The following is a 24,084-nucleotide window of genomic DNA, read 5'->3' on the forward strand; positions in this document are numbered from 1 at the left end:
GAGAGAGAGAAAAACAGACATACAGAAAGAAAGGGGTATGGAGAGAGAGAAAAAGAAAGAAGGGGCAGGGTGAAACAAAGAAAAAGTTTGGGGAGGGAATGAGGTCTGGAGGAGAGGAAGCATACAGGAGGCTGAAAGAAGGGAAGAAATATTGGATGCACAGTCAGAAGAATAAAGTGCAACCAGAGACTGATGAAATTACCAAAGGTAGGAAAAATGATTTTATTTTCAATTTAGTGATGAAAATGTGTCTGCTTTGAGAATTTATATATGCTGTCTATATTTTGCACTATGGCCCCCTTTTACTAAACCGCAATAGCGTTTTTTAGCGCAGGGAGCCTATGAGCGTTGAGAGCAGCGTGGGGCATTCAGCGCAGCTCCCTGCGCTAAAAACCGTTATCGCATTTTAGTAAAAAGGGAGGGGGAAAATTTGTCTATTTTTGTATAGTTGTTACTGAGGTGACATTGCATAAAGTCATCTGCCTTGACCTCTTTGAAAACCCGCGGAATATAAATGATAATTAACATTTTCTCTGCGTACAGCGTGCTTTGTGTTTTTAAAATTTTATTGTTGGTAGATCATTTTGACTTGGCCACAAAGGTAAGGGGGAGGGAGGGGAGCTGCTGAAAGACACCTAGTAATCCTTGCAGGCTTGACTGTGCAGGGAATTATTTTTGTAAAATCATGTTTTGTTATGTGACTGGCATTATTTAGACTTTAATTTCTATGAATGAATAGAATGAAAATGATATAAATTACTTGCATGTTTTTATGTGCATGCGCTGAAGGAAAGTGGAGAGAGAGTGGGCTGAGGACGCTGAAGGGAAATGGGGAAGAGAGAGTGGGGAGAAGACGCTGATTTATAAATTGACAATTGTACAGAATATTGTTTCTTTTTTATATTCATCCATAGCTGCATGTTAATGATGTCTCATATGCACTTATTTATCATCATAACATATACATCATCATTAACATGCAGCTGTGGATGTGTAAGGACAGGCTGAGGAGGATGGATGGGAAGGAAGTAAGGTGCACATATCAACATATCCTACATTTTTAACATGCATGATGCAGCTATAGGCAAGCTGAGGAGGATGGGATCATACAGATGTGTATGTTCAGATATGCGCTCAGATGTGTAGTTTGTTCTGATATATTTATTAAGCTTGTAAAAACATATTTAATACTTGTTACAAAAAATATTGTGCAATTGTGATCTACTTCTGGCCTACAAAGGTCAAAAGAAATCCTTAACTGAGATTTTACATTCAAAAGTGAATTATAGCTACTAGCACTATTATTTATAAGTTATTTATTATGCAGATGTTTGTTAGTTTGTTATTAGTTCAGTATTAGACATATGTTAGTTTAGAATAGATAGGTATAGATTACCGTATTTTCGCGGATATAACGCGCACCATTGTAAAACGCGCACAGGGGTATAGCGCGCAGAAATCACGATGATATGTACAAAAACTTTTCTATACCGCGCTCAGGCATATAACGCGCATGCTGCCCGACTCTCCTTTCGCCCGCCCTGACTTTCCGTGCGCTGTCCCGACTCTCCGTTCACCCCCCCTGACTTCCGTGCACTGCCCTGACTTTCCATGCGCTGTCCCGACTCTCCGTTCACCCCCCCTGACTTTCCGTGCACTGTCCTCCCTTGAAGTCCTGTCCCCCCTTGAAGGTCTGTCCCCATCCTGAAAGCCTGATGCCCCCCCCGACGTCCGATACATCCCCCCCCCGGCAGGACCACTCGCACCCTCACCCCGAAGGACCGCCGACTCCCCAACAATATCGGGCCAGGAGGGAGCCCAAACCCTCCTGGCCACGGCGACCCCCTAACCCCACCCCGCACTACATTACGGGCAGGAGGGATCCCAGGCCCCCCTGCCCTCGACGCAAACCCCCTCCCCCCAACGACCGCCCCCCCCCCCAAGAACCTCCGCCCGTCCCCCAGCCGACCCGCGACCCCCCTGGCCGACCCCCACGACACCCCCACCCGCCTTCCCCGTACCTTTGTGTAGTTGGGCCAGAAGGGAGCCCAAACCCTCCTGGCCACGGCGACCCCCTAACCCCACCCCGCACTACATTACGGGCAGGAGGGATCCCAGGCCCTCCTGCCCTCGACGCAACCCCCCCTCCCCCCCAGCCGACCCGCGACCCCCCTGGCCGACCCCCCACGACCCCCCCACCCCCCTTCCCCGTACCTTTGGAAGTTGGCCGGACAGACGGGAGCCAAACACGCCTGTCCGGCAGGCAGCCAACGAAGGAATGAGGCCGGATTGGCCCATCCGTCCTAAAGCTCCGCCTACTGGTGGGGCCTAAGGCGCGTGGGCCAATCAGAATAGGCCCTGGAGCCTTAGGTCCCACCTGGGGGCGCGGCCTGAGACACATGGTCGGGTTTGGCCCATGTGCCTCAGGCCGCGCCCCCAGGTGGGACCTAAGGCTCCAGGGCCTATTCTGATTGGCCCACGCGCCTTAGGCCCCACCAGTAGGCGGAGCTTTAGGACGGATGGGCCAATCCGGCCTCATTCCTTCGTTGGCTGCCTGCCGGACAGGCGGGTTTGGCTCCCGTCTGTCCGGCCAACTTCCAAAGGTAAGGGGAAGGGGGGTGGGGGGGTCGTGGGGGTCGGCCAGGGGGGTCGCGGGTCGGCTGGGGGGGGGGGGGGTTTGCGTCGGGGGCAGGAGGGCCTGGGATCCCTCCTGCCCGTAATGTAGTGCGGGGTGGGGTTAGGGGGTCGCCGTGGCCAGGAGGGTTTGGGCTCCCTTCTGGCCCAACTACACAAAGGTACGGGGAAGGCGGGTGGGGGTGTCGTGGGGGTCGGCCAGGGGGGTCGCGGGTCGGCTGGGGGACGGGCGGAGGTTCTTGGGGGGGGGCGGTCGTTGGAGGGAGGGGGGTTTGCGTCGAGGGCAGGAGGGCCTGGGATCCCTCCTGCCCGTAATGTAGTGCGGGGTGGGGTTAGGGGGTCGCCGTGGCCAGGAGGGTTTGGGCTCCCTCCTGGCCCGATATTGTTGGGGAGTCGGCGGTCCTTCGGGGTGAGGGTGCGAGTGGCCCTGCCGGGGGGGGGGGGGGGATGTATCGGACGTCGGGGAGTCGGCCGGGCAAGAGGGCTTGGGCTCCCTCTTGCTCCGATCGTGGATGCGGGTGCGGGTGGGAGCGCGTGCGAGCGGTCGTTCGGGGTGGGGGTGCGAGCGGTCCTGCTGGGGGGGTGAATCAGGCGTCGGGCGGGGTGGGAACTATGTTTAAAAACTTTTGTATACCGCGCTCAGGCATATAACGCGCGAGGGGTATGCGCGGTACGTAAAATCACGTATAACGCGCGCGTTATATCTGCGAAAATACGGTAGTTTAGTTTAGTTTAGGTTAGGGCCCTGCTGAAAGAGTCTACCTTGACGTGATTGCAGGCTTACAAATATTTTGGTCAGAGTGCGGCAACAGAGAAAAGTATGTGTGTATTCGGCCCATGGAAGAAGGGGGGGTCGGGGGGGAAGGGGTTCGTGGGGGGCCCAATAGGATTGCTCAGTAAGGGGCCCAGAAATTTCTGATGGCGGCCCTGGCAACTATTCTATCATTTTAGCAAAGCCTTTGATATGGTGCTACATAGGCAGTTGAAAAATAAACTGAGTATCCTTGGTAAAAAAAAAAACAAAAAAAAAACCCAACACAAACTTCAACTTAAAGCTTCTAAGACTCCTTTGGCTCAGAAAGAAAACACAAGCTCCACCCGCCTATCACTCTCCTGGGAATAGACTACTAACAGCAAAGGGTCAGGTTCAGAGCTTAGTAGTAATACTGGACAACAACCTATCATTCTCCTGCCACATATCACAGGTAATCTCCACCTCATTTTACTACCTTCACCAACTCCAAAAAAATCCGATTTTACCTGTCAGAACCAGACTTCCCACAGCTCCTCTATGCCTTTGTCCTCTCCTGTATAGCAACACACTATTTAAACAGTCTGTCAGCGAAGAGCCTACATCGCCTGCAATGAGTGCAAAAGGCACCAATCCGCCTCCTAAAAATTATCAGCAAAAATTCTCTCTGCAGCACTCTGCTCAGCCCACTGGCTGCCCATCGGCAAATGTGTTTTTAAGGGCTTCACACTGACCTTCCGATACTTCTACCACAAGGTACAGAGATATATATCCACCAAACTGCAATCTTACACACCCAGACGCTCACTTTGTTCACAAAATGAGAAATGACTCAGCATTCCCTCTGGATGCTCTCTCCACCTGGAAACTGCATGCAAAATGCTCCTACACCCAATCTCAGCCAAAGCTGTGGAACCACCTACCCCCACAAATCAGGTCACTGGAAAGCTTAAGTGGTAAAAACCTTCTTTCCTTCCTTTTTCAATTAAGTGACCTCAGATCTGTTACACCATGCAGACTAGAGACCTGTCTTCCCTCCCCTCCACTTATCCTAATGGGACCTCTAATCTATTATTGAGCTTCCCAAACTTGTTCAAATGTTTGCCCTCCAGTTGCCCTCCTCTATTACTCTGTTCTCCTGCAGGATAAGTACGTCCCATCCCCCCACCTTGTGCTATGTATGTTAACCTGTAACCATTCGGAGCTCTTTGGGGAAAATGGGATAGAAACACACAAACCCCCCAGCATAGAGCTTTAAGAAATCCAGTTACTTAAGAACATAAAAAGAGTTGCCAAACTGGGACAGATTGAAGGTTCAAGTCCAGTATCCTGTCTCCAATAGTGGCTACTCCAGGTCACAAGGACCTGACGAGATCCCAAAAGACTTTGTGACATTCTAGACACTGTGCATATACCCCACACAGTCATAACTATTTTCTACTGCTAGAGCTGCAGTGTACCAGTCTCATCTTCCTGTTTGGATTATATTAGGGAGCCTTCCATTCCGGCTCTCATCAAGGACTACCCATACAAGGTTCTCTCTTGCTCCAGCCCCTTGCCTAAGCAACACAATTCTCTTTCTGATTCTATTTCAAGACACTATGCAAATCAAGGCCATTAGTTTTGAGTGTGAAACATCCTTTTTGACTTTATTCTTTCTTGCTAGAAGCTAGCTAATCCCTTACTCTCACTCCACCCACTCTCAATACTCCCTAGGGGTTGGAGGGTGAGGGAAGAAATCTGTGACAAAATAGGAGAGGTGGAGGAAGAAAAGCATGCAATAAACTGCTCTACAATAATGGGGCAATTTTCAAAATTGTGCAGGTAGATACAAAGCCCATATGGTCCTTTACCAGTTCTCAAAGGGAAGGATAGGTACCGTATATTTCTTACCCTCAGAGCAGTGGTCTCAAACTCACGGCCCACCAGGTACTATTTTGAGGCCTTCGATATTATAAAGAATGATTCTTTATGGAAAACTTATGCCTTAAGTGTCCGGCAGTCCCGTTCTGGAACGTTGCCCACCTGACTGCTGTAACCTCACACAAGTGCTTTCCTGCGTCTGCATGCGATTGACCTCTCCACTCCATCTCACAATCATGTACAGGCGCAGGAAAGCGCTTGAGTAAGGTTACAGCAGTGAGGCAGGCAATGTTCCAGAATGTAAGGTAACCATTGAGGCAGTGCAGCTTGTGCGTGTGTCCGGTGCTGGAGGAGGCGAGAGCTGAAGGCAGTCGTGGATGCAACCACCAGACACTTAAGGCACAAGTTTTCCATAAAGAATCATTCTTTATAATGCCGAGGGCCTCAAAAATGTTGGTCCAAAATCTTGTCTCTGTTTTTCACTTTCTGCATATGTTGCATTGCTTTCAGCTGTGTATAGCGTTGAAATTATCCACGGAAAACTGAGAAGACATGCGCCCTTGCATGCGCAGTGCGGCAGTCGTGAACTTTCTAAGTTCTGCAAGAAAATCAGCTTGTGAAGCTGTCCGCATTGGGGCTCCGTGGATGACGTCACACACACATTGAGAATAGGCTGCCTGCTTGTCCTGGGATAAGCTATATATACATACATACATATACACACACACACATATATACACACACACACACACAAAAACACTCCTCAAAGCAAGTGTAACTCTGCATGGGAATGTTCAAACAGGTTATTTTATAAAGACATACAAATGCATGACCTTATGACCATTATAAAGAAGAACATGCCCCATGAACCTGATTATAAAATTACTGTTCATACATTAGCTAGAGCAGAGCTTCCTAAACTGCTAGGTCGCAAACTCTGTCTGGGGTCATGCATCATTTATTTCATTTTCTATTCCATCCTCCCCAAAAAGCCTTCCTATAATTAGGCTTGAAAAGGCTCTATGGAAAGTAGGGGGATGATGGCAGTGTCAGTCTTGAAACTGTAGGAAGGCCAAAAGCATAACTTGGATGAAAAGTAAGCTTCTGGTTATCGGAAAGTTTGATAAGAAACTATCTTGGAATTTATTATCAAATAAGTTACTATTGAACACTTTTTCCCACCACTGTCTTTTGGAATTTATTTTTGTTGTGCAAAGATCTGCAGTGAATTTTGCCATTAATAGTGAATAACTCACTCAGCAAAAACAAATTTTGGAATTGTATTACATCAAGACATGTGTGCTGCTCTTTGCAACTCAGTCTCAGGCCTAATTTCTTTCATCACCTTTGAAATCTCTGTTCAACTTCACAGCTGTCTTGAGCAAATTTAGAGAAATTTTCGCTAATAAATAACAAGGGGATGTGGGTTGCTGGTATTTATATGGAAACTTTTCAGCATTACTGCCATGTCAGACTCAAGCCTAACTTTTAATATGAAAAGCTCCATATGTAAGTGAACAAAAGAAAAATCATACTGAGTCAGACCAAAGTCCATGGAGTCCAGCAACTTGTGGTCAGTCCATGCTACAAGTACCCAGAAGATCCCAAAAAGAAGACCTGTTTCCATGGATGAACAATGGCTCTCTTAAGTCTATCTGCCTAATACCACCTATTATAATAATGTAACATGTAAACAAAGTAATAATTTCTTATGGACTCTTCCTCCAGGAATCTGTCCAAACTTCTTTTGATCCCCACTATATGAGGAGTGCTGAAAAGTTCTCAGCCCAACCAAGAAGGGAATGACATGGGGCTATGACACTTACATGTTATTCTACATATTCACCCCCAAGTTCAACGCACTGGGCACATATGTATCTTGACATTTCTTTAACCCTTCCAAAAAATACTCGTCTGGTCACTCCTCTGCTGCAATCACCACCAAATCACTTGAAAACTGTCACTCTTTCAAACTCTTTTTAAGGTTTGGAAATAGAAAAAAGTCTGGTGAGAAGGGTGAAACCCCCAACTACGCCAAAACATCCATTGTTTTTCCAGCCTTATGAACAGGTACATGTCCTGAAAAAAAAAAAATTCCTTTCTGCAGCTTCCCTCTCCTGTTTTCTTTCAATGGCTCATTTAATCAGTACAACAAGTTACAATAATATTCTGCATTAACTGTTTGGCCTCTTGGAAGATAGTCAGTCCTTAACACCTTCCTGATCCCAAAATACATGGCCATCAACTTTCCTGCTGACTTCTGGGTTTTGAATTTCCTTGGCCTTGAAGAACCTGAGTGCTGCCATTGTATGGACTGTTTTGTCTTGGGATCATAGTGGTGTAACCATGTTTCAACAACAATAACTAGTCATTCCAAAAGGTTGGCACCAGCTCACTGAAAATGCTGCAGAATCAACTTGGAAGTGTCCACTTGATTTCATTTCTCGTCTGCATTCAAACAATTGGGCAACCTCTTGGCTGACAGCTTCTGCATAACCAGCTGCTCGGGGATTATACACCCAGCACATTCCCTGGATTCTGTAGTGCCTCAGCAATTGAGTTAGCTAATATTCACCTATCTGCCAAAATCTGGTCATGGACATGGTCATCAATTTCAAGAGCTGACACCATTTGAGGCCTCCCAGACATTGCTGCATCTTCGGTCTCAAAATCTCCACGTAGAAAGTTTGCACACCACTTCTTTGTGGAGTATGATCATACAGTCATGGATTTTCTTTGGAGTTCTCTTCTGCAGGAATAGGAACTTCATGACGGCTCGGAGTTCCACACTTTTCATTGGCATGGTTCTATCAATGAACTGAACAATGTCAAACATAGCATTATGATTCTGCAAATTGGCACTTTGCAAAATAAAACAACACTCTTTTCAACCACAGTGGCAAAATAATGCTCAGAATTTAAGAAGTTGGTTGGGGTGAGAACTTTTCAGCATCCCCTCGTATTTTTTTAACCTTGTATTCTAGCAACAGATTCCAGAGCTTAATTATGCAATGTGTGAAAATACTTTCTACAGTTTGGTTTGCAATCTGTTGGTCATTGGTTTCATGAACAGCCCTCATATTTTGGTGGTGTTTGGAAGGCTAAACCCCCCCCCCCCCCACTCCATTAGAACTTAAATAGAGCAGGTGGAGTAGATGAATAATCTACTGGTTAAGCAGCGGACTTTGATCCTGTTCAATTCCCATCTCAGCTTCATGTGACCCTTCATTGCCCAGGTACAAAAATCTTAGACCATGAGCCCACTAAGGACAAAGAAAGTATCTTCATATGATGTGTACGGCCCTGCATATGCCTAGTAGTCTACAGAAATGATTAGTAGTAGTAGCAGCAGCAGCAGAAAGAGTGTCAAACTCATGACTAACAATGGGTGCTAAAATAGCCATGCATTCATCAATGGATCTCACTAAAATAGTCCTTATTCCCCCATTACAATTTCTTAGGAGCAAAATTTATATTATATAATTAACCGGGTGTTAAATTTATAGTGTGCTTTAGATATGGTGATGCAGGCCACATGTTTTACACACCCGTGCTACAGGAACTTTGAAGAGCAAACTAAAGTTATTTTCTATCTAAAAACTCCTCTAATTGTCCTGGCAGGAGAGTTGGAGGACCCAGGAGCAAAAGATTTCAAAGGTCCCTGGGACACCAGCGGGGAATGAAAGATTAGGTTCTTACCTTTGCTAATCTTCTTTCTTGTAAACCCACACTTTATTCCAGGACCAGTGGGTTATTTCCATCTCCCGCCAGGACTTTATTGGAAGCCTCAAACTTCATAGATTTAAATTAAACTAAAACTTAACCTTATATACCAGGTCTTCAACCAAAGGAAGTTCGACGCGGTTAACAATAAATTTAAAATAAAAATAAAGTAAAATTTATCAGATACTTCTGGTGGTCCAGAAAAATGGGAATGTGAAGATCCAGGAAGGCAAAGAACTTCTCCAGCACCACCGATGATATTACTAAGTGCATTGCGCCATGCAGAAGCAAGGCACTTTCAGCGTCGCACTGACCGCCTTGAGGTCCAGAATTGGTCTCCAATCGTCAGAGCCTTTCTTTGGAATGATGAAATATAGAGTATCTTCCAGAGCCCAAGTCTCGCTTTGGAATGGGTTCTATGGCCGTAATATCTAGTAATCTGCGGACTGTGGCTTGCACCTGAACTGCCTTCTCGGGGTGGCCCGCCGGGGAATCCAGAAAATACTAGATCAGAGGACAGAAAGTCCAGTTTGAAGCCATCTCTGAGAACCTCCAGGACCCAGCAGTCAGAGGTAATGGCCTGCCAGTCCTCCAGAAAAGCCAACAACTACCCCCCAATGCGCGGGGGAGGAGACACCAGTCTGGCATCAGAATTGCTTCTTTGTAGGAGCTGCCAGACTCCCCGTGGACAGTTATGTTGAGAACCAATGAAGCACAGTCTGGCAGACAAAGAGGATCGCTGGCCCGCAAAAGGGCCTGAGCAAGGACAGTGCCTGAAGGGATGAAATTTAGGATGCCCCAAACACCTGGAAGGGCAGGATTTTTTCACAGGCATCAATTTGGACCTTCAATCCTGCACACTGGCCATAAGGTCATCCAGACTATGGCCGAACAACAACTGTCCCTTAAAGGACAACTGACTCAAGTTCACTTTAGAAGATGAATTGCCAGACCACTGCCTGATCCAGAGCATGCTGCGAGTTGAAACAGAATAGGCGGTAAGCTTATCAAAGACTTTCAAGATGTCATACAAGGCATCCCGAGATTATGAAATCCAAATCATGAAGCACCACAGTGTCAGAATCATGGCATGCCCAGACCACAACAGAATAGGCTGACACTGCTCTAACACCAGCGACCGCAGAATTAAACAGACACTTAAAGACAAAATCCACACATTGGTCCTGAACATCCTTTAGGACCACTCCCCCGTCACTGGGGAGAGAAGTGCACTTGGTGACCTGTGCCACCAATGAATTCTCCTTCGGGGAAGCAAAGCAAACGCTTGTTAAAGGCATCTGCCATGGGATAAAGCCACATCATGGTGCAAGCACATTTCAAGGGACCCTCAGGAGTCTCCCTGATGTCCGTAAAAATTCAAATGAGGTCAGGACGATCAGGACAAGAGGTGAATTTTGGCCTCTGGTCACTCATGAGGGAATATTCTGCAGTGACAGGCTGCTCAGATCAAATCCACAAGATGCACGTGCTTGAAAAATCTTTGCACAGTGGGATCCTTCTCCAAATCAGGGGCTCTGCTCTGATCCGAGTCCTTTAGATCTACTAGATCTGCCACATCTGCGGCTGCCACGGTGCCACCCTGCGAAAGCAGAGGTATGGAAAGCATATCTTGCGTAATTGCAGGCATTACCATCTTACCTGCCAGCATCTCCAAGGGGAGGCAACAGAAAAGACCTTGGTCCACAGGAGCAGGGGTCCCTGTGACCGGCACAGAAGCCGGCGGAAGGGAAACAGGCAGAGACTTTTTTTTTTACCAATTATGACTGATAAAGTATATTAAAACCAGGGAAAACCCATCCTCTGCGGTGGAAGCTGAACCCTGCATACCAGTTTCGGACTGTTTGGAGGATTTACGAGGTTTATCTCTCAAACCGTGCTTGCGTTTCGCCATAGCATCGCCTGCGCACTTCAAAGGGCCCCCAATGCTATTTTTTCAGAAGTCGGGGCAGAAGGAGCTGATGTCAAATGCAGCGAATCTGGGCAAGCCTTGCACCCCTTGCATGAAACACGGCTGCGCATTCGACAGCCATCCACCGCAAATGAGACATGAATCCATGCCATCCTGCCCTGGGGAGGTCACCTATGTGGTTTTCTTTCAAAAATGAACCTGGCAAGTATAGAAAATAACTTGGCTATTTTCAAAAATGTAAATTTTGCTGCTCTCTATATCAGTGTTTTTCAACCTTTTTACACCCGTGGACCGGCAGAAATAAAAGAATTATTTTGTGGACCGGCAAACTACTAAGACTGAAATTTTAAAAAAAACAACACATTTCCGCCCCGTCTCCTCAAGCTCGGTCCCCACAAACCATCTGATCCCATCCGCACAAGCCTCAGTTATGATTTTATATTGAACGTATTTTATTAAAGTATAAAAAGAAACAATATTCTGTACAATTGTCATTTTATAAATATACAGAGCAAGGACCAACAAAACCCCTGTCTCCCCTCCCCTTCACATATATCCCCTCTACTATCAAGAAAACTGAACAAGCCAAGTTTAATATTACAGAATGCTACACAGAAATATCATGCTAACAGATTACTGCAGTCACACATGACAGGAATAGTGTTAGGGTAGTGCCCCCTAGTCAGAGAGAGCCCTAAGCCAGCTGGAAGCTAAAGAATCACTGTCTGGGCTTTGCAGTCCCCAGTTATGTCTCTAGCAGGATATATATTTCAAATCTGATATATTCTAACTAATGACAAGATAGAAATAAAATTATTTTTTTCTACCTTTTGTGGTCTCTGCTTTCATCTTCTTTTCACTCTTTTCTTTCCAGGGTCTGCCCTGTCTCTTCAATCCAGCATCTGCCCTTTCCATTCACTGTCTGCCCTCTCCCACTTCCATATGTATCTGACTTCTTTCTATGCCCCTCTCCCCTTTCCATCCAGCCTGTGCCTCCTCTCTCCTTTTTACATCATTCATTCCAGCTTCACTGCTTTCTTCATTTTTATCTCTTCTACACCAGATCTAGCATCTTTATCCCTCTCTCATTTCTCTGCTGATCCCCTTTCCAGCATCAATCTCTCTCTACTTTCTCATTCCTCTGTCTCTCCCTTTTCCTTCATCTGATCTCTCCATTCCACCCTGACCCCCTTCCCCTCCTGTAATCTCCCTGCTAGCTGTTTCCTTCCTATTTTCCTTCTCCCTTCCCTCCTCCCCCCTATCCAACATTAACTCTCTTCCCATTCCTTTCCCTCCTCCCCTCCCAGTAGCATCTCTCCTTCTACCTCCCTCCAGGTCCAGTAGCAGCTCTCCCTTTATCCAGCAGCTTCCGAGCCTCCAACTGTGGCTTCCTCTCCTTCCAGCAGCTCTCAGTACTTGCCTGCAGCAGTGATTTACTTAGGCAGCCTTGGGTCCGTTGCCACCTCTGAGGAAAAGGTGAAGTTGCCTAAATGAATCACTGCCCTGGCAAGTACGAGAGCTGCTGGGAGGGGAGACAACCATTGTCGAAGGCTCCCCATGATCTTGCTCCCGCGCACCCTGCACATTCACGCCCCTCCCAAGCCGGCACAAACAGCGTTGCACCGCAGGCCCTGCCACCCAAGACGAGATGGAGGCCTCTACCCGCCGTATCCCGCATGTGGGCAGACTCAGCACAGACTCTGCCGATGGCCCCAATCCACACGCTGACCATCTCCCTTCTACCTGCACCTCTCTCCCTTCCATCTGCACCTTCCCCGCGGCCCTCTTCGGCAACTCGGCAGGGGCATCGATCAAGACAGGCTGCCGACGTCGGGACCTTCCCTCTGAGTACCGCCTATTTTGTTTCAACTTCCCGTTTCCGCATAGGCGAGACTCACAGAGGGAATGCCCAACGTCGGGACCTTCCCTCTGAGTACCGCCTATTTTGTTTCAACTTCCCGTTTCCGCATAGGCGAGACTCACAGAGGGAATGCCCAACGTCGGCAGCCAGTCTTGATCGCCCGAGGCTAGGAGGAACAGCAGATTTCCGCCAACACCACCGGGGCAGGAAATTTAACCGCGTCTATCTGGCCGGCCCTGCGCGGACCGGCAGGAATTTTGAACGGCAGTTGAAGAACAGTGCTCTATATAATCATTAATTTTTATATTTTCCTTTCTTTAAAATTTTTGTAAACCGTGCTGAGCTCTATCTTCATAGAGAAGATGCAATATATAAGCTTAAGGTTTAGTTTAGCTTTAAAATCAAATCTAGAAAAATCCAAGATGGCCACCGAGGGCGCCTATTTGGACTAAAAATAGCCTGGGAAAAACACAAAGAATTCTCAAAAAATATGATTTTAAGATTTTAGGGGTGGGGCCTGCAGGGACAACACTCCAAACCCCCTTTTAAAGACCCCCCAAAATCGCTGTTTCTGGCTGTCAGCTTGTACTCACAGAACCATGTGCTGACTGGAAAACACTGCAGACAGTGCTGAAACAGCTCACAGGAAGATCCTCTGCCTCAAATAGTTGGAAAACTGGACTACGAGTCTTCTGACTGCCCCACTGGCTGGACCTCCAAGACTGGGTACCTCCGCCACCCTCAAACATACTGTTCCTGGTGGAGGAACACAGTCTGGCTCCGATCACAGGCTCGCCTCCACGGAACCACGCAGCCTACGTTTGACCCACTAGTGGACGAACCTGGGGTGAGCAAGCTCTCAAGGGAATGGTCCCTGAGCCCTGATCTAATGTGCAGGCTGTCTAGGGGTTTTACCGACAAGCAGGGAACTCCCCAGAAGCAGAACGAGGGAGAAAACCACAAATGCAAACACTGAAATTACACAAAATAAAACACGAGCAGAAAAGACAAGCTCCTGCAGCCTAGCTTATATGAAGGAAAACTGATGCTTACAGGGACAGTGATGAGGTAAGAGGGGGAGGGGTTTAAGTCTCTGAAGTTTGAGGCTTCCTACAAAGTCCTGGCAGGTAGACAGAAATAACCCACTGGTCCCAGAATAAAGTGGGATTGTATAAGAATGATGGTATACATCCAACCACTAAGCTTAAGAATATTTTGGCAGGTCCAAAGTGTGCTTTAATTATTTAAAAATAAATATTTTTATAAAATCAGACTTGTACCAATTACACATTTGCCTTTACTGTCTTCCTGCTGTAGTTTTTAGCATTTCCTTTAAATTTAGTTCACTAGTTTTATTCTGAGGATCTCAAGCACCTATAGTCTACAAACCTGGCCACTATGTCGCTTACATCAGACCAGGCGGAGCTCAAATCATGCAGACACACATTCAAAAGGGGTGAGGAACGCAACCAATAAGACCCTGATGGTAGTTCAAAGATTACTGTAAATTGAGTGGAGGGGGGGAGGGGAGACACACCACAGACAAGGCCAAAATACTACGAAGGACACAAGGCACCCTTAAATCTATCCCTGGAATTAAGATTAACCCTCCATGCCCTGATGCCGCACCACTACTTTTATGGTTTCATGTCTCAGTGCATGCAAGCAGCAGCAGTTTTGGAAAGATGAGGCGAGTTTAACCCTCTTCTCATATTTCCTAATAAATGGCCTGGGCATGTTAATAGGTCACTGGACTGTGACGGATAGAAAAGGAAAGAGAAACCAGGGTCAGAGAGAGAGTTTGCACCTCCCCTCTCACTTAAGAACACAGGTACACTCCCATGCATGGGAGCCAGCTCTCTGGTTGCTTGAGTACCCCCAATATTGAGCAAATCCATTGATTCTGTCCAGAGAGGAGTAATTTCTATTGGGTTTAGCATCCTCAATCATTTTGAAAAGTTGGTTCCTATATATGCAAAGCATACTTCTATAGTAGAATCTCAGCTATCTGGCACCCATGGGGATTGGCGGATACTGGTTTTTTCTGGTTAATTAAGTATGTTAGAAACCTTGTCTAACAGTCTCAATTCTTCCTCCTACCTTCCACTATGAAGCGCCAGCGATTCTGAGCCGCAAATATCAGGAAGTTCTGCTTCATGCAACGAGTGGTGGACACCTGGAATGCTCTCCCAGAAGAGGTAATTGCAGAATTCACCGTTCTAGGATTTAAGGGTAAGCTAGATGTACATCTCCTTATGAGTGGCATACAGTGATACGGGTAAGGGTAAACTAGATGCATATCTCCTTATGAGAAGCTTAGAGTGATATGGGGACTAAAACTATGCCAGGGTACACCTGGCGGGGCCTCCACGTGTGAGGATAGCCAGACTTGATGGACCTAGGGTCTGATCCGGAGATGGCAATTCTTATGTTCTTATATGTTCTCCCTCAAGCCCCGAAGTGGCAGAACCAGGCAGCATCCTGAGCCGCAAACCCCCTCCATCCCCCATCTTTGCCAGGGCTGCTCGCGGTCAGCCCTGGCAAGTACTTTCCTCTGGTATAGAAAATATATGATCACATCAAGATGCATTCCAGCTTCACATACAGGCATAGGAGCCAACTTTTCAAAATGATTGGGGGTGCTAAACCCAATGGAAATTATCCCATCCCTGGACAAAGTCAAGGAGTTTACTCAATATTGGGGGTGCTCAAGCACCAACAGAGCTGGTCCTGTGCATACAGGCACATGTACAGACTATAGAAAACCAGTACAGTCCACTACATCATACATACTCTTAAACATACACAAGACTTCCGAGACCTTATACAACTACACTCACAGCATTAGTATTCAAGCAAACACTCTTCAACCTCTACGCACCACCCACCAACCTTAAATTTATAAGGCTAGATTCACTAACCCTCCGATCCATGTGCGATTGGAGGCAGGCCGACCGATTCACCAAATGGTGCATACAAATGGTGGCAATCAGAAGCACGCCCCCAAATCGACTGCAAAATATCAGCCCGATTTTTAAAAAAATTAAACCTCCCTCCCTCTCCCAACAAGTGCCCCTTCCCCTCTCCCTCCCCGAATGAAAAAAATCAACCCCGCTTTTAAATTTATGGCAGGAGGGTTCCTACTCCCTCCTGCCATCTCTACTATTTCCCCCACCAGCTCACCGCACCCTGATGGGCCCACCCTTGGTCGGGCCGGCCGGACCCACCCCCTCCCCATACCTTGAAAAGTCGTTGGGTGCAGGAGGGGTGCCTGGTCCCTCCTGTTCCTTAGGCCTCCGTGATATCTTCGGGAGTAGGAGAAAGCGCAAAGTCCTCCTGCTTCTCTGCAGGGCTGCTTCACAATACCGGCCTTAGGCCACGCCCTGATGCATCATCTGATGCACAGGGAGGAGTCTAAGGCCCTGATTGGCTGCGACACCTCAGGCTCCTCCCTTGGGAGAGGCCTGTGGCGCCTCAGCCAATCAGGGACTTCCTTACGGAGGAGTCTAAGGAAGTCCCTGATTGACCATAAACTCAGCCAATCAGGACCTTAGGCCCCTCCCTGTGCATCAGATGATGCACCGGGGCATGGCCTAAGGCCGGTATTGCGAAGCGACCCGGCAGAGGAGGACTTTGCGCTTCTTCCTGCTCCCAAAGATATCACGGAGACCTAAGGAGCAGAAAGGACCGGGCACCCCTCCTGTTCCCAATGATTTTTCAAGGTATGGGGAGGGGGGTGGGTCTGGCCGGCCCGACCTAGGGTGGGCTCGTTGGGTTGGTCCAGGGTGAGTGGGTGAGCCGTGCCATGTCGGGGGCAGGAGGAAGGCCTACGGAGCAGGAGGGACTGAGCACCTCTCCTGCTCCCAACTTTTATGTACCGGGGGGGGGGGGGGGTGGCGGGCCAGTGGGTGGGCAATTTTGGACTCTCCTGCTCTCTGCCACCCTTCCCCGCAGTGCAGCCCCACTTTAAAACCATAGGCTCCCACTGCGGGGAAGGGCGGCAGAGAGCAGGAGAGTCGGAGGAGCCAGAGAGAGAAGAGTCGGGGCAGAGCAGTTTTTTACACAAGCGACTGTTCCTTATCAGTCGTTTGTTCTTGATTGGCCAGCCAGTCAGTGTGTAGGGGAAAAAGCTTAGTGAATCGCTGCCCTCCCAAATTTGCATGCATGGATTGGGGTGGGATTGCTAAACACGTTAGTGAATCGGGTCGGAGGGAAATCGGGTCGCAAAGGGGTCACAAACCGATCGGTACACGATCTGTTTGCTTAGTGAATCTAGCCCATAGTTGTATAAAAGAAGAGTGGGGATGCATGCATATTTTTATTGTTTTAACTCAAGCAGGCATTTTTGTAAAGACATGTAATCAAATTAAAAAATAAATACTTGCAAATAATCATAATATATACATAGGCAAGCTTATATTAACATAAACACCAACAAGCCACACACACACACACATCTAAGGAGTTAATGATATACTGAGCAATCCCTCTAGGAATCCAAATTAGTACAAGTTCCAACTTACAGAAAGGCATACACAAGTGAATGTGGCAGAGCAGCAAGCTGCCACTTCTTTGACCCAAGAGCCACTGCTGACTTCCAGTCAGACAACTTGCCCCCTACTTCCCGGCACAGGTATACTCCAATACATGTCAGCATGCAAGGCATACACCTAGTTGACAGTGGGTTAAATATAAAAAGAAAAATGGCAAATGTCAAAATGATTTTTTCCTTAGAGAGAGGAAGAAATAATAGTTACTGCAAATGGGCAGACTGGATGGGCCATTTGCCATCATGTTTTTATGCTTCATATGCTTCGTGTTTCCTTTTAAAAGTACAAAGGAAATATGCAAGTTGTTGGCTCTCAAGCCACTGAGAGTCACCTCATCCCAAACGTTATTTGTGTCGGAGCTCATTTGTCCATATTGGTTGTGACGTCACAAGTGGCATCATACACACATGGCATAAGCCACATCACCTCATGCTGTTCTGAGCATAGATGTTTCTCAGAGGAACATTTTCAAAGTAGATATCAACTCTGCAGGCTTCAGAATGAGAACAGGCGGAGCAGAAGCACTAAGGTGAGTATGGTGCTTCTCACTCTCATGCTGCTGAAAATGACGGTCAATTCCAACAAGTTATTTTATCTCCCCAGCTTCAGTTCTAATCCACGATTCTGTCACCGATACTGTGTGTTACTTCAGGCCAAGTCACTCTCTTATATTTCACATACCCACTTACAATGCAAGCTATTGGGGGATGGGAATTGCTGTACAAGTACAAGCACAATGGAGAATCTAGACCATTCAGATATGGCACCTGAGTCTTTTGACAGGACCAGGCTGGCTTAACCATTCAACAGATTAGGCAGTTGCCTAGGAGACAAGTTTCTGGAGGGGGCAGCAATGAACAGCTGCTAAGCACATGTCCTCCTGACAGCTGCATCAAACTACCAACACATTTTTACCACAAATAGGGTATGCAATTTTCATAGAGCCCTGTTATCCAGGTAATGGTTTTGGAAACTGGCCTCACTGGGGTTAATTTTCTAAAAGGCTACCTGTGTGAAATGTTCAAAAATGCACCTATTTTACAGATGCAACACAGGCACACAACTAAAACTGGCGGTATGTACTCTGTGTTTGAATGCACACTTCACCACTCTGCTCACCTTTAACTCAAACCACACATCAAGATACTCTTAAATGCAGACTGTATAATAAGTACGAACATAAGAATAGCCTTACTGGGTCAGACCAATGGTCCATCAAGCCCAGTACCCCGTTCACTAGGTGGCCAACCCAGGTCACTAGTACCTGGCCAAAACCCAAGCTGTAGCAAAATGCCATGCTAACGATACAGGGCAAGCAGTGGCTTCCCCCTTGTCTTTCTCAATAACAGACTATGGACTTTTCCTCCAGGAACTTGTCCAAACCTTTCTTAAAATCAGCTACGCTATCCGCCTTACCACATCCTCTGGCAACGCATTCCAGAGCTTAACTATTCTCTGAGTGAAAAAAAATTTCCTCCAATTGGTTTTAAAAGTATTTCCCTGTAACTTCATTGAGTGTCCCCTAGTCTTTGTAATTTTTGACGGAGTGAAAAATTGATCCACTTGTACCCGTTCTGCTCCACTCAGGATTTTGTAGACTTCAATCATATCTCCCCTCAGCTGTCTCTTTTCCAAGCTGAAGAGCCCCAACTGTTTTAGTCTTTCCTCGTACAAGAGGAGTTCCATCCCCTTTACCATCTTGGTCGCTCTTCTTTGAACCTTTTCCAGAACCACTATATCTTTCTTGAGATAAGGAAACCAGAATTGAACGCAATACTCCAGATGATGCATCTACTTTTTATGCATGTAAACCCACATACAATGTCATAGCGGCCATTTTCTGTAGATAAAAAAGTTAATGCATAAAATATTTTATAAAATTATCCCTATGATGTGCTTTTCAGGGCTAGTTTGGAGAGTATGGAGTTGAGGTTATCACAATTTTTTTAGTTCAATTATGAAAACCCTGGCAGGGGGCACTGAAGGCTAAAAGTGAATTAAGAAGGCCGAAAGGTGTGTAATACCTTTGTTTTGGTTCTAGATCAAGAAGGAAACTAAGTTAATTGCTAAGGCAGGTAATTCTGTTAACTGACACTCCAATGGAGCACCAATTTTCTAACAGCATCACGCGTACCCTAATACCATTACAGAATAGTAGCAGAAAGGCGCACCCACTCATGCCAAATCAATGGCAAGTGTAGGAGGGTGCACCTAGATCTGTCAATGCACACATCTAATAGCATCATATAAGATGTTGATGGATGGCACACCCGCATCCTGCCCATGCTCCTCCCACATTTGCACTGCCTTTTCAATTTCACGTTATGCCATTTACATGCAAGTTTACAGACTAGCACTTTGGGAAAGGATGCAAATAAGTGGCACCTATTCTGCATTTACACATCAAAACAAGCCTAAATTAAGGCGCATCTTACATAAAACTGCCCTCTAAAAAAAATGAATGGTTTTCAACTCAGTCCCCAGGGACTACTTGGCCAGTTGGGTTTTCAGGATATCCACAATACATATACACGAGATGTATTAGCTTACACTTCCTCCATTGCAGTGGTCTCAAACTTGCGGCCCGGGGTCCACATGCAGCCGTCAGGTACTATTTTGAGGCCCTCGGTATGGTTATCATAATCACAAAAGTAAAATAAAACAGTTTCTTGATTATATGTCTCTTTAGCTTTAAATGACAATATTATTATTAAGACTTAGCCAAAAGGGAAGATTTGTAAACTATAGAGTTTTACCTCATGCACAATTGTCATTTCTTTAGTAAGACATTAATTATTGTTTTCTGAGGCCCTCCAAGTACCTACAAATCCAAAATGTGGCCCTGCAAAGGGTTTGAGTTTGAGACCACTGCTCCATTGCATCCAAACTTCTCTCATGCATATTCATTGTAGATATCCTGGAAACCCAACTGGCCAGGCATTTCCAGAGGACTGAGATGAAAACCACTGCTCTCTCTCACATTAAACCAAAGTATTATGGTATTTTAAAATAATTCATTTGCAATAGCTTTGGATATAGGCCTATAATAGAATTGTCCCTTGATGGATGCACTTTCTACAATGTTATTGCTGTGCCATAACAATTCTATTACTGCTGGGGGGGAGGGGGTTCCTACCCCAAAAATTTCCTTTATAACTAAAAAAGCTAACTAGGATATTAGGGTACAGCCCTTTCTCAAGACCAACGTGGGGTGGTGCAAAAATTCTTAATACTTAACATTATAAGTGTTTGGTGTCTTCTGAGGGGAGCAAAAATTAAAATGTACATCTTTAGGAGAACTAGGGCAGGAAGTGAGTTTTCGATCTACTTTCATTCAATATTAAGGCAAAAGATCCCATGCATTTTCCTTTTAAGGATGTGAACCATAGGATGGAGAACCTCAGATCATCAGATGATGATGCCAACCCTCAATAAGCATCCCAAATTTCCTGCTGCTACAACCTTCTTGTGGCCCCTAGATTACAGTGGCAGGAATCTTTGGAGGTTCCCAGATTATAGAACCTCCAAGGGATATAAAGCTTGAAGGGAAAGAATTCCAAGAAATTGATAATTTGCTTCCAAATTCTGAAGAATCAGTAGCCACATGGCTACAGAAAATTCAGCTTTTTTTTTTCCCCCCATAAAACCGAACTAGAGAAAGGTCAGAACTTCTAACATCAGGAATCACTCCAGAATCACAGGTAGAATCTTGTAACCCAGGGTTAACGTTAGGGAAAGTGGGCTGCTTTGCCCATCAGGGAACAACTTTTTTTTCCTTTTCAATTAGATTCAGATTACTTTATTGGCATGACTATTTTACATGTGTTTGCCAAAGACGTGGCTAAAACAGAAAAAAAAAAAGGAAAGAAATTACAGTACTTACAAAATAGTAACACAACTCATAGGCAGTGGAACAGGATGGGGCACGGCCCAAACAACTTTTTGTCCTGCACACTAGCAACTAGAGAGAGCTTGTGGGACAGGAGGGGAGATCGATTTGTCTGGCTCCCCAATCCAAACGAATTTCCACTCCTCCTAACAGCGAAAAACTAAACTGACAAGAGAACAGAATGGCTAGGAAGCTTAATCCAGACCCCGCTGTGCTTCCCTTTCACTCCACTTTCGCTTTCCTGGGTCCTAATAATGATTTCTCCAGGAGCCTCCTGAACCTCACCCCATCTCGAGCCCGGCCGTCAGGTTCCGATGGGATCAGAGCGAGCCCCAGACTGTACATAGCCCTCCTGGGGAGTCTAAGGGTAGAGTGGGGGGGGGAGGGGACAGAGTCCCTCCCCTGAGCTAAAGCAGCCCATTCAGGCGAGCTGGGGGCTGCCTTAGTGCAACTGGTGTCCGTAGTACCCCTGCCTACAATCCCCAGGTTTCTAACTGAATTATGCTCCCCCCCCCCTTCAGATTTAGAAGATTAAGGCAGGGCCGAACCAACTCTCTCACCTCCTGCATCATCTGACAAGAGTTCACCCCCCCTCCCCAAATCAGGATAACGCTATGCGCTGCATAAACAGACCCCCCTCCCCCCCCAAAAGAAGCGTTGATGAAGCGTTCACGCCGCCCCCCCCCCCCTTTTTTTTTTTCCTTTCTCTCAGGACTAACAACAGATGCAAGTGCCACAACTTTAAAAAAAGTTTCAATCCACTACAGCCAACATGGGAAGGAGCAGAGCCCTCCGGGAAGGCGAGGGAAGGGAGGCAGCGAGCCTGTGCTCCGGGGGGCCAGGGGGCAGGAGGTGGGGGCCGATACCTTCTGGTCCACGATGGAGCAGGCCAGCTGCTTGACATGGGCCAGCTCGGAACTCTGAGGCAGCAGCACGAACTCCCGGCTCAGGCCGATCTGGATGGTGAAGGAGACGCCCTGACAGGGCCCAGGGCCGGGCTCCAGGGGGCCCCCGGGGGCCGCCGCCGCCGAAGCGGGGTTCATGTCGCCGAGGCCCCGCCGACCTCACATAGAGCTTCAGCCACCAACACCAAAAACAAAAAAACTTTGCAGAGGCTGCGGCAAAGTGCGCAAAAGTAAGCCCGGGACCGGTGCGAACTTCGCAGGGCTCGTCCCGGTCGCCCCGCAGCGCGCGCTACCGCTTCCCTTCACTCCCGGTCCAGCGCGTTTCTCACCGGAGTCCCAGCGGAGGCGAGAGCAAGAGGAAGTGCGGCGCGCGCCGCCCCGTGACGTCACCGCAACTCCGCCCGAGCTCTCACTGCTGCAACCCGACCGCCAGGGAGCGCTACTAGCTACTGAACCCCAAACTACTCGCACCACAGTCACCGGGGAGAGCTCCTCATTAATAAGGGAACTAATGCTTCTCAACCAGACATAGTACTGCTAACTACTTCACCCTGCCACTAGAACTAAAAAAAAAACACCGTATCCTAACAACCAGGGACCACTACTAACAACTGCACCCTGAAGGTAGCGGGATCTGACACCATTACAACCCTCAGTCACCATGGAAGGCTGACACCACTACACCCAGACACTAGAGAGACCGAAGACTGTTGCTCAGCTACTATTTTAGACTTTCCAAATTAAAAAAAGTCTATGAATGTGAAAATAAACATCCATCAGGGAGCGCAGCTATGTACTACAACTGAGCACTGGAAAAGTGGACCAACATTGTTGCCTTCATAATCACCAAGGGGTACTGGCAACTCTAACACCCAAACGCTAGGATAAGGAATATATCATCAGCTACATTTAAAACCATAAACCCAAATATCCAGTAACATTAGGCTTTCATTCTCACCTCCCGAGGAATTTTTTTCCCCTACTTATTCCTTTCCCCACCTCCAAATCTGTTCAAGTTTGGTCATCAAAATTTATGACACTGTGCTTAATACATAACTACTTCATAGGCACTTAACACTACTGCACAGAAGGGTACTTTACTGACCCTGACTAGGACCAGCAGAACTACATTATTGTACATCTTAACAATACACCAGAACATGCTGAAAACTGCTGCATTCCAACACTGGAAGACTGGAGGGTGGCTCTGCCTAATGCCAGTTGTTGGTTTTTTTTGTTAAGGGTTCCAGATGCAATTTGGAAAATTATACGCTGACAAGCCTGTAGTTGGTGCCAGGTAAAATGACAGACTAGTATTTTTGTTCTTAAGTGCCATCAACTCATGCTCGAGTCCTAGCACCTTGATGAATTGCAGATCTAAAAAGAAATCGGTTTTGTGCTAGTCCAGAAAGGTCCTCCAGCATCAGCCCCTGGTTGTTTTCAATGCGTCCAACCATCTGATTTCAGGTCACCCTCTTCGATCTTCCCAAACACGATGTCCTTCTCCAGTGATTTCTCTCTTCTGATGGTGTGACCAAAATAAGACAGTCTTAACTTCATCATTTAGGCTTCGAATGACATACCTGGTTTGATCTCTTCCGGAATTGATTTGTTCTTCTGGCAGTCCAGGGCATACCTAAAATCCTTCTCCAGCACCAAAACTCAAATGAGTCAATCTTCTTTCTGTCTCGTTTCTATGGTGTTCAGCTTTCACATCCGTAACCGACCACTGAGAAAATGAGTGTGTGAAGTCTGATCTTCGTTTGGAGTGTTACCTCCTTGCCTTTGAATACTTGTCTTGAGTCTTAATTGAAGACCAAGTGCTATTCTGTGGAGTATTTCCTTCCTGCTAGTTGCTTCTTTGTTTACAAAAGAGCCCAGGAGATTGAAATCCTTTACAACTTCTATTCTATCGCCTTCAAGCTCAAAATCATCATTTTCCTTGTTCATGATCCTCATCTTGTTTATGTTCAGTTCT

The 24,084-nt window shown here is 46.7% G+C and overlaps 1 protein-coding gene across 3 annotated transcripts in view; it reads right to left on the bottom strand.

The window, feature by feature from the left end:
- Positions 1-24,084, bottom strand: part of PRKD2 (protein kinase D2) — a 124,786-nt gene that overhangs the window by 95,152 nt on the left and 5,550 nt on the right. The window contains exon 1 of one of the 3 annotated variants that reach the window (XM_033955877.1): positions 22,068-22,566. The exons of the other annotated variants lie outside the window; for them this stretch is intronic. Coding sequence (XP_033811768.1) covers positions 22,068-22,244 — 177 coding nt within the window. The 5' untranslated portion in view covers positions 22,245-22,566. Of the gene's footprint in view, positions 1-22,067; positions 22,567-24,084 lie in introns of those variants that run through there. 3 annotated transcript variants of the gene reach the window in all.

This window comes from Geotrypetes seraphini, chromosome 8, assembly GCF_902459505.1.
Source record: "Geotrypetes seraphini chromosome 8, aGeoSer1.1, whole genome shotgun sequence".
NCBI classification, from domain to species: domain Eukaryota; kingdom Metazoa; phylum Chordata; class Amphibia; order Gymnophiona; family Dermophiidae; genus Geotrypetes; species Geotrypetes seraphini.